The 15,364-nt window shown below is 46.0% G+C and overlaps 2 protein-coding genes across 3 annotated transcripts; one reads left to right on the top strand and one right to left on the bottom strand.

Moving 5' to 3' along the window:
* Positions 1-1,064: 1,064 nt before the first annotated feature.
* LOC100216706 (MOB kinase activator-like 1B) lies at positions 1,065-5,982 on the top strand. The gene is made up of 7 exons (NM_001359481.1): positions 1,065-1,262; positions 2,006-2,054; positions 3,060-3,168; positions 3,250-3,343; positions 5,027-5,160; positions 5,258-5,421; positions 5,539-5,982. Exons 1-7 carry the CDS (start codon positions 1,240-1,242, stop codon positions 5,611-5,613), a joined length of 648 nt encoding a protein of 215 aa, NP_001346410.1. The 5' UTR covers positions 1,065-1,239; the 3' UTR covers positions 5,614-5,982.
* A 469-nt stretch (positions 5,983-6,451) lies between these two features.
* Positions 6,452-7,530, bottom strand: LOC100280534 (delta DNA polymerase). 2 transcript variants are annotated; one of them, XM_008663639.4, is made up of 2 exons: positions 7,200-7,530; positions 6,452-7,097 (listed from the first exon to the last, which is right to left on the bottom strand). In XM_008663639.4, the coding sequence occupies exons 1-2, from the start codon at positions 7,357-7,359 to the stop codon at positions 6,880-6,882; spliced, it is 378 nt and encodes a 125-aa protein (XP_008661861.1). In that variant the 5' UTR covers positions 7,360-7,530; the 3' UTR covers positions 6,452-6,879. The 2 variants fall into 2 exon arrangements, with proteins under 2 accessions (XP_008661861.1, NP_001146925.1); NM_001153453.1 differs by having other exon boundaries at positions 6,615-7,097; positions 7,188-7,480.
* Between the last annotated feature and the right edge of the window lie 7,834 nt (positions 7,531-15,364).

The following is a 15,364-nucleotide window of genomic DNA, read 5'->3' as shown; positions in this document are numbered from 1 at the left end:
CATAATCAATGTTCGGACAACAGAACTGCTTGTCATAGTCTTCGTCGATGACAGCACGGTCTCCACAATCGCATCGAGGCGGTGAGTCCATCCGTCTTTCTGTTGCTACCTCCTTCTCCGCATCCGTCATTGGTGGAGGATTCGGGGGAGGAGGTACCCAACGCTTAAAACGCTCATGACTGGTCTTTCCACTCAACCAATTAACGAAAAGAAGATATCGAGGGTCAAATTTATCAGGACCATCGATCCACTGGAAAAAGAAACACTTCTCATGTCCCTAAAATAATGGAAAGATGCACTATTACATATCTACAAAATAATGAATGCGAACAAAATTAAGTGACAAGTCATAAGCTACGTACGTCCAAAGTGCCACAAAGGTAGTAGCAGCGAGCAGCCGTGTCTGGATGTTGTGATTGATGTACCCAAGCCAGTCTGCCACAGTCACAGTTAGGCACGGGGAGTTCAGGAGGAACAGGAGCATCCTTACTAGATACGTCCGGATATAACTCCCGAGGACGACCTCTCTTCTGCCACAACGCCTCTCGGTACATGTCTTTCATCTAATAAACGATTATAATTATCACTTGTACTTATTATGCTTTATAATAAGTTTACACAAACTAATAATCGAAATGATAATATAATAGGTGTATACAAATTATTAAACTAACAACCCAATATACAAAACGAATCAGTTGGAAATCATACCTTGGCCTACGAAGTGAACCAACTCAAATCTTTCAATCTAGCAAATTTTCACGAAGTTTGGAAATGGGATGAAATGAGCTGCTCTCGGCCAGCCGCGCGGGCGTTTTTATAGGAATTCGTAGCTCGGCGCTAAGATCTGTGGCGCCGAGCTACGAGGCCGTGCCGCCGCCACGTCAGAGCCAGCTAAGCCCTAGACGCAACTAGCCGTTGCGGCCACGTCACAGCTCGGCGCCATAGGCTGTGGCGCACAGCTCGGCGCCACGACCTATGGCGCCGGGCTAAGGGTCCAAAACTGCATTTAAATTTTGTTTAGGTCTAAACGTGATTTTACTTCTGTTTAAGGGCTAAAATACAAAAAAATTCGGTCCCTTCGTCCTCTACTCCTCTAGTCCTCTCGGCTCCTCGCAGTCGCTCACTGCGTGCGCCAAAAGCAGCAGCAGCTCCAGCCGTCGCCGTCTCCACTCTCCAGTCTCCACCACTGCTCCGCCCGCGCCGGATCGAGGGAGGGCAGGCGGACGAGGAGGAGGGATGAGTCTCTTCGGGCTTGGACGGTGAGCTCTCGCCCTCGCGCGATCTCGATCATACACATGCTTCTTCGCTCTACTCCCTTTGCCTTTTACCCCCCTCGTCCCTGGCTTGGCGCCCGTTGCTTTGTGACGCGGGATCCAGGCCCGTTGCTGATGGAATTGAGATCTCGCGCGAGGGGGGATCGGGGAATTACCCTGTTTGATCCGCTGCTCTAGCTGGGTGGGTGTGCCGGTGTGGGTCTCTTCTGACGGCCCTAATTAGTATTCTGCGTTCAGCAGTCACGGTTGCTCCGTCATGCTAGTGCCACTGTGGCAAGTCCTACCCGCGCTGCTCAACCCTTGTTTCTCCACCTTGATTTGGGGTTTCTCTCAAACGGGTATTTTATACAACACCAGAATCCAGATCATGGGAAAATTTAACTATTTGCCACTATTTTGATGTGAGTGGTAAATAAAATGGCACGATTAAAGGATTTTTTGTAAGGATTACAAATAGTTAAAAGCCCCCAGATCATGCTGGGAGCTCGGCGGGCTGAGCCTTCTCTTTAGGGCTTGTTCGGTTATTCCCAATACACATGGATTGGATGGGATTGGAAAAAATTGTGAAGAAGTTTGAGCTGTTTGGGATTCAAACCCATCCAATCCCGCTCAATCCACATGGATTGAGAGCTAACCGAACAAGCCCTTACTCGTTACTGAGGAATTCGGCTGGTTTCAGCTCCTGATGCAGCAATCATCCTGATCAGTGTTTTTTGTTCTTCTGGCAGAAACCAGAAGACATTCCGCCCCAAGAAGAGCGCTCCATCAGGTAGCAAGGTAACAATTTCGGTTTCCCAGTTCGCTTCATAAGTACTACTAGTTATTTGGTACCAGCAACAGCGCTGCCTTTACCTGTGCCATTGTTTGGGGTGCCACACAGCATGCGAGGTGAGTTTCATGTGTGGTGGTCGTTGCCTTGGTGCTCTGGGCCATCAATCAAAATTTGATGTGTCAAGTTGATCATGCGTCAGAGCCTGGCTAAGCAGTATTGTTGCAACCGGTAGGAACATTACTGAATATGCGAGCAATGTATCAGGTGTCCGTTTGTTGCAATCTCTAGTGATTCCTTTGGCCATGCTACATCAGGATTTTAATCCGTTTTCACTGAAAAGTATGCCATAGAGCTAGTCGAATGAGTCTGTTTAGTAACTTTGGGTTAACTTCAGGAGTATGAATTGGTGAGATTTTATCAGAATGTTCCAGAAGTAGGCAAACTTTACGTTGTCTGTTTCGGCTTTAATCTTTCTGTTCCGACTATGTCCAGAGCTAAAGGATATCTAGCTCGATTGACATTTTTGTTTGCTATCGCCAAGAGCTATGTTTATCACTGAGGATATGTTTACATAAGTGGCACAGCAGTGCTGTTGTATTGCTTTATTCTTCCATCCATTCCAAGACACTCTGTACGAAACATTTTGAATCACTGCTAATGGGATTCCCTTTTTGGTTATCACGTGCCAAGTAATTCCATTGCATAAACACTTTCGGTGAAAGGTCTAATAAATGTTGTTGTGCCACATCTATGGCGGTAGTATTCATATAGCATTTTTGTGAAACTATGCAGGATGCTTATAAACATTTAGTGGTTTTAATCAAAGACTTGTAGCAGTTATTTCAATCAAATTCAATCTTCAATACATGTCATGGCTCTTAAATCACCTGTGATGAGCAAATCTTCAGATATTGCATGTTTCATTTGCAACTTGCATAAACACGAATACTGTGTCATAATTACATTGTGAATAATGTGATGCATAATTTTACCTTTTCTTATGTCTGCAGGGAGCACAGCTCCGAAAGCACATAGATGCCACTCTCGGCAGTGGAAACCTTAGGGAAGCTGTGAGGTTGCCTCCTGGAGAGGATATCAATGAATGGCTTGCGGTGAATAGTAATGTTCTTCCCTTCTGTTTACAGTTTTCATATAACTTGGTTATTCCATTGAAGCTAACATGTCTGTTTTGCTTTGCAGCTGTGGATTTCTTTAACCAAGTTAATATGCTGTATGGCACACTCACAGAATTTTGCACACCTGAGAGCTGTCCGACAATGACAGCTGGCCCAAAGTAAGCCTTTACAAGTTTACATACATCCCATTCCTCTGTATTGTGAAAATACAAATTGGTGAAAAATTATCCAAAAAGTTCATCGATGACTAGTTTATTTGCACAATTTGTAATTTTGCATACGGTGAACTGTTTCACCAAGGCTGCTATTTAATGATGACCCTTAGAGGCTAAGGTTGTGTCAGCAGAGCGTGCATATGGTAGTGCAAAACACTATTTTGCACCGTATATGACACTATTTACAGAGTGAAGTTTGAAATAGGAGGTGAGATAGGGAATAGAATAGGAAAACTGATGGAGGTAGCCTAATGGTCAGTTTGGATCAACTGTAGATTCTTGAAAATCTAATTCTAGTTGTGAGCTGTGAGAAAGTTGTTGTGAGTTGACAATTGTGAAAAACTAAAATTTGTTTGGTTGAAACAACCGTCAATTATAGATTCAATAAGATCATGACAACTTATAACATGGATGACAGGAATCTGAAAAATTCTGGGGTAGGAGGTCATTCTGAGGGGGTGTTTGGTTGCTCCTGCTAAAGTTTAGCCCGGGTCACATCAAGCGTTTGACTTTTAAATAGGAGTATGAAATATAGACCCAACCAACTGGACTAGATTCGTCTCGTCTTTTAATCTTCGGCTGACAAATTAGTTTTATAATCCGACTACATTTAATACCCGGAACGGAGGTTTAAACATTCGATGGGACATGGGCTAAATTTTAGCGGGGTGTAACCAAACACCCCCTGAATTGAACTAGAGGAATCTATAGATTTTTAGGAATCTATTCGGTTGTTGTAGCCGTTTGGTTGGGATTCCAGATTTTTGGCAGCGAATCTGGTTCAGTAAGCTGAACCAAACAGAACAAGTGTGTATCCTTGCTAAGTGCTATTTGCCATTGTAGTTTGTCTTCTTGCTAACTAGCAACTCATTTTCAGCCTTCACTGGGGTGATGGTGTGTCGTATGTGTCTGTGTTGTGTGTGTTTTGTGGGTGAGAGTGTGTGTTTTGTGTTTTGTGTTGTGTGTGTTCTGTTTGTCCCAGGCCTCGGGCCTTTTTCCCTCTACTTTAATTTAATGATACGCAACCCTCCTGCGTATTCGAGAATTTTTTTTCAGCCTTCACAGTGACATGATATCAACAATCTTCAAGAAACAATTAATCTGTTTCTCTAGAAGCTATGCATGCCTATAATTGTGAGGATGTCAAAGCAGAGGAATATGTGTATACCTAAAAAATGTATGCCTCATGGTTACCATTTCTTGATTTGGTCAGATGGGCTACAGTACCGCTGTGTATGGGTGGGGCAGAGGTCAGAGGTTTTCTCGACCTGCATGAGAAGGTCTTTTTAATATAATGCCAAGGGTTGTCTTACACCTCGCAAGTCGAGTTTTTTTAACTGCATTTGCACTTTCTTACAAGGCCATGCTCATTTTCACATGCTGCTCTATTGTATTTTGAATCTTGATAATGGATAGTCAACGCTATGCCTCTTTTTGAGAGAAGAAAATTTCCAAAAAGGACTTGTGGCCATGCCTTTTGTGGTGGCAAGCATTTAACAAGTTAGTATTTTGTCATATAACTCCAGCTGTTATAAATCGGTGCCCATAATCCTGTGATGCATACTCTTGGGAATCCAGTTTATATTTAGATCACATCATGACAGAACAAACATGAGGTTTATGCAGGTACGAGTACAGATGGGCTGATGGTGTGCAGATAAAGAAACCCATAGAGGTATCAGCACCAAAATATGTGGAGTATCTGATGGATTGGATTGAAGGCCAGCTTGACGATGAATCCATATTTCCTCAAAAACTTGGTATGTTGCTTTTTATTATGGATTTGTAGAGCTCTACCTGACATCGAATGCCATCTAGCGTGTTATCTAATTTGGATTTCGTTTCCCCTCTGTCAAGGCACGCCATTTCCACCGAACTTCAAGGAAGTAGTAAAGACAATATTCAAGCGCTTGTTTCGGGTCTATGCCCATACTTACCACTCCCATTTCCAGAAGATTGTTAGCCTTAAAGAGGAGGCCCATCTCAATACCTGTTTTAAGCACTTCATTCTGTTTACAAATGTAGGTCCCACATGATTCATGGCAATTGCTTTTTATACATCACAATTACAAATCTACATTCTTGTCCAGAAAAAAGAAGATGGCAGCAGTTAACATTCTTCGTTGTTTGGGCTGTAGGAGTTTGGCCTGATTGACAAGAAGGAGCTGGCTCCACTTCAGGAGCTCATCGAATCCATCATCGTTCCTTACTGAGAACACGGTTTGCTAAACATGGATACAGAGCTCTTAATGCTGATGCTGTGAAATTCAGTCTGTTTATGACAGCACTTTACTGCATAGAGCTTATTGTTCCCGTTATTAGACACAAGGACATGTCACATATGCGTGTATCTGTGTTGTTTCTTCCTGATCATGCTGACCATGTAAGTACTGTCATATCAGCTATAGAACGGCGATGATAATGTACTGCAGAAAGAAAAAAAACACGAGAAAGCTGAGTTGGGGCTATAAATTGCATATTGGCACTTATCGAGTATAGAATAGATCTCCTTCTCTTTCTTCTTACAAACAGAATTGACTTGTTATTTTTAATGGAATGAAATAAATATTCACGCTTTTTGACATAGAATCCCCTTGAAGGGTTGGGTATATAGAATATGTATATATATAGTCTTTTCCAATGCGATAAAATAAAGCGATATCATGTCTATTTTTCTTTGCTAAAGAGGTATTTCCATGGGTTTGCCTTGGTATCGTGTTCATACTGTTGTATTGAATGATCTAGGTCGATTGCTTTCGGTGCATATAATGCACACAACTCTAGTTTCTGGTTAGGCTGGTTCGATGGCTTTATACGAATTAGCGGTTTTTAGTCCCTCTGATCCTGTTCTGGTTGAAGGGTATGTTCGTCCATCCCCTTCATGACTCGTTTAGGAAACAACCCAATGAAACTGCAACAGAACACACGAAAGAAATGTCAGGTATGCAGTTGTTTTAATTTTGCCCTCCCCTAAGTCAAACTGCTCCAATTTTGATCAAGTTTATAGACAAATATTTATACGCAAAAGCAAATAAATGTGACTCAAACGAGTTAATGTACTAGATGTTTGATCCAGTTCTGTATAAATTTGGTCAAACTTAGTACAAACTTAATTCGTCGTATAATGTAGAACAAACTATGCTGGGCAGTATTCAGCAGTACTAGAACAATCCAATGAAACTGCAACAGAAGAACACACGAAAGAAATGCCATGTTGCTGGAAGACATGCCATTTCTGCTCTGATCACAAACAACACACCAGACATGAAGGGTTCATCATCATGTGGATACTAGAGGCAACACAACACGTGACAGGCACAGATGGTACTACTACTGGTGCCACTGCTACCACGAGATGCGGTAGACGGGAGCAGAACGGATGGACGCGACACCGCATCTCCAACACAGAGCTAGTACTGAACACTGATGGAGCATGTCGGCGAAACGCGGGGAATGTGCACCCCGCCGCCGCCAGTAGCCTAGACGCGGCCCTCCCAGAGGCAGGGCTGTTCGTCGGCGCAGAGGGCGAGGAGCGCCGGCGGCGGTGCGAGGCCGAGCGCGGCGGCGCGGCGCCACCGCTGGGCGCGGGTGACGCCGAGGCATGGCCCGTAGCGCGTGTCCATGTCGAACTCGCGGCCCGCCCTCTCCCGCTGCTCCGCCTCCGCCTCCTCCTGCTGGCGGCTGCCGGCGCCGTGATCTGCGGTGACGAGAGACGAATCAAAATCGAATCAATCGGTCGATCCGCCGGTACTGCCGCGGAAGCGAACAGCGATCGGGGGATTCGGACCGGGATCGGTACATGGGGCCGGGTGGACGTTGGTGGCGAGTGCGGCCTTCTTGTGGTGATGCGCCGCCGCCTTCTTGGAGACGCCGCCAGTGGGCTTGGTAGTGGCGGCGGCGGCGTGCGTCTTCTGCTGACGGAAGAAGGACTTCATGTCGCCTCCGCCGCCCCTCGTCATGGCTCCGGCGATCTCTCTCCTGCTGATGGCGCTGCTGGTGGCGCTGGGTTGACCGTTGAAGAGGATGGGAATGGGTTGGAAACTTGGAATGCGGCAGCAGAGGAGTGGGCTTGGTGGATTTGGATTGAGAGGGGGTTGCTGTTTATTTATATATTAGGGTGGCTGCACCCGACGGCGCTGCGGCCGTTGTGAGAGGCGATTCGAATTTTTTTGAACTTTCAAATTGGCGTGCGTGCGGTCGTGTACTCGTGCGTCGTGCGAGTTCCTTCTTCGAGAATCTACTTCCATCTGGCCAGCCATCCGTCCGTCGTGGCTCCAAAGTGGGCCCATCTGCTGGCTGCTGCAGCGTGACATGTCAATACTTTTTGAGAAAATTCCCTCATTGCCATCATCAAAACCTAAATCGATCTCGTATGCCATTAAAAATTATGAGCTCCCCTTCAATACCATCAATTTAGATTTTAAGTCCCTTAATTATCATTACCGTTAGTGCTGCCATCTACCGCCGTTACTAGCTTATTTGAACCCACTCGTCATACCCTCAGCTTTGTTCCTATCATTTCTCTGTCCATTCAGTCCACTAGCTCCTTGTACCGCTCGGAATAGAACACCTCGGCGATGGTAGTGCCCGCCATCGCCACAATGTCAGTCAGCGGGGACAACGACACGGCCTCCGAGGTAGCATACCGCGTGAACTCGGTATCCAGCGTCTGTTGTACCATGGCAGGGCTCATGACTGGAAGAGCAATGTCCGCCTATGGAGGGGAGGCACCCACGAGAGGCCGCCGGTGCGGAGCAGCTCCGCCCGCACGCTGGGCAGTGCTATCAGGCTGGGTTCGTCCACGATCAGGGTGGTTGGTCACCCACTGTAGCACGAACCCGCTGCACTACGTGCGAACCGCACCAGCTGCAGCGCGCGACAACGCAAGGTCTTGCCGGAACGGCATCGCGATGCAGCCCAGCGACTCAGCGAGCGGTCGGCGTTGGTGAAGTCGGCGTCCATTAGCCTTACGCAGCGTGTGCCACCACGAGCTCTGCGCCGGCGTTGTCGCAGGCGATCTCGGGCACGCCGGTGTCGGTGTTGGCGACGACACGGCCGACGAAGGGGAAGAAGAAGTGGGCGAGCTGCCAACATTGCGGACGACGCCTCCTTCGTAGACGATCGCGTTCCAAGCGACACGGTCCCTGGCAGTCATCCGATCAAACACCCTGCGTGTGTCGGCGGGGCTGCGACACTTAGAAACACATGTCAGCGAGCGTCGTGGCAATGAGGGACTGCCAGGACACTTAGAAGATGCCATTCAAGCTGTGCGTGGACGACGCGGCCTGTGGCGAGGTCGGCAGGAACATATGTTAGTGTTTGACAAGTGGGCCCATACGAACGAGTAACGGTATCAAATGGTAACCGTGACGGCGATGGCATTAAAGGGACTCAAAATCTAAATCGATGGTTTCGAAGGAAGCTTATAATTTGTAATGGCACACAGAGGATTCATATATGTTTTGATGGCATTGAGGGAATTTGCTCACTACTTTTTGTTCGGCCTCAAGCAGATCCAAGCAGTACAACTAAAGCTATAACAGACCAGTCCAGTTAGGCCATCTCCGGTAGATCTCTATCCCATCCTTTATCACATTTCTTATTTTAAACTTCACACTAAAATGATATTAAACAGTGTGTTGACGCCTTTTTGGAGCGCCAAATACTCAAGAAGAACCGGCGGCGGTGCTCTCTGGTCAGGCGCGGACGGTCCACGGCCTGGGGCCGGACGGTCCGCGACCTGGTGCAAGAGCACGGGTTCCCTGCCTGACGGTCGGACAGTCCGCGCCCTAGGGCCGGACGGTCCGCGCGTGCGCAGGGGCGGCGGAAGACCGCCGGCGGCGCCTGGATCTCGCTCCCGGGAGGGACCCCGTCGGGGAGGAGAGATCCTAGGAGTTGTTTAGGCTCGGGCAGGCCGACCTAGACTCCTCTAATCGACGTAGAGTCGAGGAGAGGTGGAGAATTTGGGGATTGGAAGGCTAAACTAGGGCTAAACTAGAACTACTCCTAAGATAAAATGCGAAATAGAAGTTGTATTGATTCGATTGATGATTACAAATCGGCCGTATACCTCTCTATTTATAGAGGAGGGGGCTGGACCCTTTACAAACTAATTTCCGAGCTTTTCCCGTGATTTTAGCTAACAACCGTAGCACAAAACTCGGAACCCTAATCTGCTCTGCGCACGCGCGGACCGTCCGGCCCCCAGGCGCGGACTGTCCGGACCGCGGACCATCCGGCCTCAGGGCCGGACCGTCCGCAAGCCTCAATATGGTGCTCAACATATGCCCCCCTGCCTTTTGGTGGAGCTGAGCAAACCAAAAGCAACTAACTCGATGTGATTACATCGGTTCTCTTAGGCATCTTGCCATATACTAGGATGGTACTGTTTGAGGAAACGTCCATTCAAAGCCTTAGGCAAATCCTTGCCTTGTAATGTTTGTAACAAATAGGCGTTGCCAGACATTACCTGTTTTACTTTATAAGGACCCTCCCAGCTTGGCGACCATTTCCCGAACTTCCGGTCTTTATTCCTTAGAGGCAGAATAGTCTTCCACACCAGGTCCCCTACTTGAAATGATTTTGCTTTGACCTTCTTGTTGTAGGCCTTGGCTACCATGATCTTGTCCTTTTCTATTGCTCCCAAAGCTATCATCCTCTTGTCGGTCACCTCATCAATATTATCCATCATTGAATTATAATAATCAGTAGCAGTTAGATCATTTTGTCTGGCGAACCTGACTGCATTCAAACTTATTTCCACAGGTGAAAGTCGCCTAGGGGGGGGTGAATAGGGCAAAACTGAAATTCTCAAATATAATCACAACTACAAGCCGGGTTAGCATTAGAAATATAATAGAGTCCGCGAGAGAGGGCGCAAAATAAATCGCAAGCGAATAAGGAGTGTGACACGTGGATTTGTTTTACCGAGGTCCGGTTCTCGCAAACCTACTCCCCGTTGAGGAGGCCACAAAGGTCGGGTCTCTTTCAACCCTTACCCTCTCTCAAACGATCCCTCGGACCGAGTGAGCTTTCTCTTCCCAATCACTTGGAACACAAAGTTCCCGCAAGGACCACCACAAGATTGGTGTCTCTTGCCTCAATTACAAGTGAGTATTATCGCAATGAAGAATCAAGAAAGAAGAAAGAAATCCAAGTGCAAGAGCTCGAAAGAACACAAGCAAATCTCTCTCACTAGTCACTAGGGCGTTGTGTGGAGTTTGGAGAGGATTTGATCTCTTTGGTGTGTCTAGAATTGAATGCTAGAGCTCTTGTAAGTAGTTGAGAAGTGGAAAACTTGGATGCCTTGAATGGTGGGTGGTTGGGGGTATTTATAGCCCCAACCACCAAACTAGCCGTTTGGTGGGGCTGTCTGTCGCATGGTGCACCAGACAGTCCAGTGTACACCGGACATGTCCGGTGCGCCAGCCACGTCACCAAACCCGTTGGGATTCGACCGTTGGAGTTCTGTCTTCTGGGCCCGCCTCGATGTCCAGTGGCGCACCGGACATGTACTGTAGAGTGTCCGGTGCGCCACTACGCGCGTGCCTGCCTTCTGCGCGCTCTAGCGCGCATTAATTGCTGTTGCAGGTGACCGTTGGCGCGAAGTAGCCGTTGCCCCGCAGTTACACCGGACAGTCCGGTGTACACCGGACATGTCCGGTGAATTATAGCGGAGCAGCCGCTGCGAATTCCCGAGGCTGCCAAGTTCCAGAGACGCGTCCTCATGGAGCACCGGACACTGTCCGGTGTACACCGGACAGTCCGGTGAATTATAGCGTGCCGTCTCCGAAAATTCCCGAGGCTGAGGAGTTCTGCGCGAAGTCCCCTGGTGCACCGGACACTGTCCGGTGCGCCACCGGACAGTCCGGTGCGCCAGTCCAGGGAGCCTTTCGGGATGCCTTTAGCTCTCTATTTTGAACCCAACTTTGGTCTTTTTAATTGGCTTGTTGTGAACCTTTGGCACCTGTATAACTTATATACTAGAGCAAACTAGTTAGTCCAATTAGTTGTGTTGGGCAATTCAACCACCAAAATTATTTAGGAACTGGGTGTAAGCCTAATTCCCTTTCAATCTCCCCCTTTTTGGTGATTGATGCCAACACAAACCAAAGCAAATATACAAGTGCATAATTGAACTAGTTTGCATAATGTAAGTGCAAAGGTTGCTTGGAATTGAGCCAATATAAATACTTACAAGATATGCATGGATTGTTTCTTTATTTTTAACATTTTGGACCACGTTTGCACCACAGATTTTGTTTTTGCAAATTCTTTTGTAAATCCTTTTCAAAGTTCTTTTGCAAATAGTCAAAGGTAAATGAATAAGACTTTACGAAGCATTTCCAAGATTTGAAATTTTCTCCCCCTGTTTCAAATACTTTTCCTTTGACTAAACAAAACTCCCCCTAAATGAGATCCTCCTATTAGTGTTCAAGAGGGTTTTGATATATCATTTTTGAAATATTACTTTCTCCCCCTTTTGAACACAATAAGATACCAATTTGAAATTTACCAATTGAAAATCTCCATTTTTGAAATTATAGGTGGTGGTGCGGTCCTTTTGCTTTGGGCTCTTACTCTCTCCCCCTTTGGCATGAATCGCCAAAAACGGAATCATTAGAGCCCTCCGAATTACTTTCTCCCCCTTTGGTCATAAACAAATGAGTGAAAATTATACCAAAAACGAAGTCCTTTTGCTTTGCTCTCTCCCCCAAAGATAGAGAGTGGCTCGGAGTGACGTCGAAGGTTGAGTTACGGAGTGGAAGCCTTTGTCTTCGCCGAAGACTCTAATTCCCTTTCAATATACCTATGACTTGGTTTGAAATACACTTGAAAACACATTAGTCATAGCATATAAAAGAGACATGATCAAAGATATATTTATGAGCTATGTGTGCAAACTAGCAAAAGAAATTCCTGGAATCAAGAATATTGAGCTCATGCCTAAGTTTGATAAAAGTTTGTTCATCAAGAGGTTTGGTAAAAATATCGGCTAATTGATCTTTAGTGTTAATGTATGAAATCTCGATATCCCCCTTTTGTTGGTGATCCCTAAGAAAGTGATACCGAATGGCTATGTGTTTAGTGCGGCTATGCTCGACGGGATTATCCGCCATCTTGATTGCACTCTCATTATCACATAGCAAAGGGACTTTGGTTAATTTGTAACCGTAGTCCCGCAGGGTTTGCCTCATCCAAAGCAATTGCGCGCAACAATGGCCTGTGACAATGTACTCGGCTTCGGCGGTGGAAAGAGCGACCGAATTTTGCTTCTTTGAAGCCCAAGACACCAAGGATCTTCCCAAGAACTGGCAAGTCCCCGATGTGCTCTTCCTATTGATTTTACACCCCGCCCAATCGGCATCCGAATAACCAATCAAATCAAATGTGGATCCCCGAGGGTACCAAAGCCCAAACTTAGGAGTATAAGCCAAATATCTCAAGATTCGTTTTACGGCCGTAAGGTGAGATTCCTTAGGGTCGGATTGGAATCTTGCACACATGCAAACAGAAAGCATAATGTCTGGTCGAGATGCACATAAATAGAGTAATGAACCTATCATCGACCGGTATACCTTTTGATCTACGGATTTACCTCCCGTGTCGAGGTCGAGATGCCCATTGGTTCCCATGGGTGTCTTGATGGGCTTAGCATCCTTCATTCCAAACTTGGTTAGAATGTCTTGAGTATACTTCGTTTGGCTAATGAAGGTGCCTTCTTGGAGTTGCTTGACTTGGAATCCTAGAAAATACTGCAACTCCCCCATCATTGACATCTCGAATTTTTGTGTCATGATCCTACTAAATTCTTCACATGTAGATTCGTTAGTAGACCCAAATATAATATCATCAACATAAATTTGGCATACAAACAAATCATTGTCAAGAGTTTTAGTGAATAAAGTAGGATCGGCCTTGCCAACTTTGAAGCCATTAGCTATAAGGAAATCTCTTAGGCATTCATACCATGCTCTTGGAGCTTGCTTGAGCCCATAAAGCGCCTTAGAGAGCCTATAAACATGATTAGGGTACTCACTGTCTTCAAAGTCGGGAGGTTGCTCAATGTAGACCTCCTCCTTGATTGGTCCGTTGAGGAAGGCACTCTTCACGTCCATTTGGTAAAGCTTGAAGTCATGGTAAGTAGCATAGGCCAATAATATACGAATTGACTCAAGCCTAGCTATGGGTGCATAGGTTTCACCAAAATCCAAACCTTCGACTTGTGAATACCCCTTGGCCATGAGTCGAGCTTTGTTCCTCGTCACCACACCATGCTCGTCTTGCTTGTTGCGGAAGACCCACTTGGTTCCTACAACATTTTGGTTAGGACGTGGAACTAAATGCCATACCTCGTTCCTCGTGAAATTGTTGAGCTCCTCTTGCATCGCCATCACCCAATCCGAATCTTGAAGTGCTTCCTCTACCCTGTGTGGCTCAATAGAGGAAACAAAAGAGTAATGTTCACAAAAGTGTGCAACACGAGATCGAGTGGTTACCCCCTTATGAATGTCGCCGAGGATGGTGTCGACGGGGTGATCTCGTTGGATTGCTTGGTGGACTCTTGGGTGTGGCGGCCTTTGTTCTTCATCCTCCTTGTCTTGATCATTTGTATCTCCCCCTTGATCATTGCCGTCATCTTGAGGTGGCTCATTTGCTTGATCTTCTATTTCATCAACTTGAGCTTCATCCTCATTTTGAGTCGGTGAAGATGCTTGCGTGGAGGAGGATGGTTGATCTTGTGCATTTGGAGGCTCTTCGGATTCCTTAGGACACACATCCCCAATGGACATGTTCCTTAGCGCGATGCATGGAGCCTCTTCATTACCTATCTCATCAAGATCAACTTGCTCTACTTGAGAGCCGTTAGTCTCATCAAACACAACGTCACAAGAAACTTCAACTAGTCCTGAGGACTTGTTAAAGACTCTATATGCCCTTATGTTTGAATCATATCCTAGTAAAAAGCCTTCTACAGTTTTAGGAGCAAATTTAGATTTTCTACCTCTTTTAACAAGAATAAAGCATTTGCTACCAAAAACTCTAAAATATGAAATATTGGGCTTTTTACCAGTTAGGAGTTCATAGGATGTCTTCTTGAGGATTCGGTGTAGATATAACCGGTTGATGGCGTAGCAGGCGGTGTTGACTGCCTCGGCCCAAAACCGATCCGGTGTCTTATACTCATCAAGCATGGTTCTTGCCATGTCCAATAGAGTTTGATTCTTCCTCTCCACTACACCATTTTGTTGTGGGGTGTAGGGAGAAGAGAACTCATGCTTGATGCCCTCGTCCTCAAGGAATCCTTCGATTTGAAAGTTCTTGAACTCCGTCCCGTTGTCGCTTCTTATTTTCTTGATCCTTAAGCCGAACTCATTTTGAGCCCGTCTCAAGAATCCTTTTAAGTTCTCTTGGGTTTGAGATTTTTCCTGCAAAAAGAATACCCAAGTGAAGCGAGAATAATCATCCACTATTACAAGACAATACTTACTCCCGCCGATGCTTATGTAAGCAATCGGGCCGAATAGATCCATGTGGAGTAGCTCAAGCGGCCTGTCGGTCGTCATGATGTTCTTGTGTGGATGATGAGTGCCAACTTGCTTCCCTGCTTGGCATGCGCTACAAATCCTGTCTTTCTCAAAATGAACATTTGTTAGTCCTAAAATGTGCTCTCCCTTTAGAAGCTTGTGAAGATTCTTCATCCCAACATGTGCTAGTCGGCGGTGCCAGAGCCAACCCATGTTAGTCTTAGCAATTAAGCAAGTGTCGAGTTCAGCTCTATCAAAATCTACTAAGTATAGCTGACCCTCCAACACTCCCTTAAATGCTATTGAATCATCACTTCTTCTAAAGACAGTGACACCTATATTAGTGAAAAGACAGTTGTAACCCATTTTGCATAATTGAGATACATAAAGCAAATTGTAATCTAATGAATCTACAAGAAAAACATTGGAAATAGAA

The sequence above is a fragment of the Zea mays genome, chromosome 10 (assembly GCF_902167145.1).
Source record: "Zea mays cultivar B73 chromosome 10, Zm-B73-REFERENCE-NAM-5.0, whole genome shotgun sequence".
NCBI classification, from domain to species: domain Eukaryota; kingdom Viridiplantae; phylum Streptophyta; class Magnoliopsida; order Poales; family Poaceae; genus Zea; species Zea mays.
The sequence above is the reverse complement of the archived record's forward strand: the minus strand, read 5'-3'. Positions and strand labels throughout refer to the sequence as shown.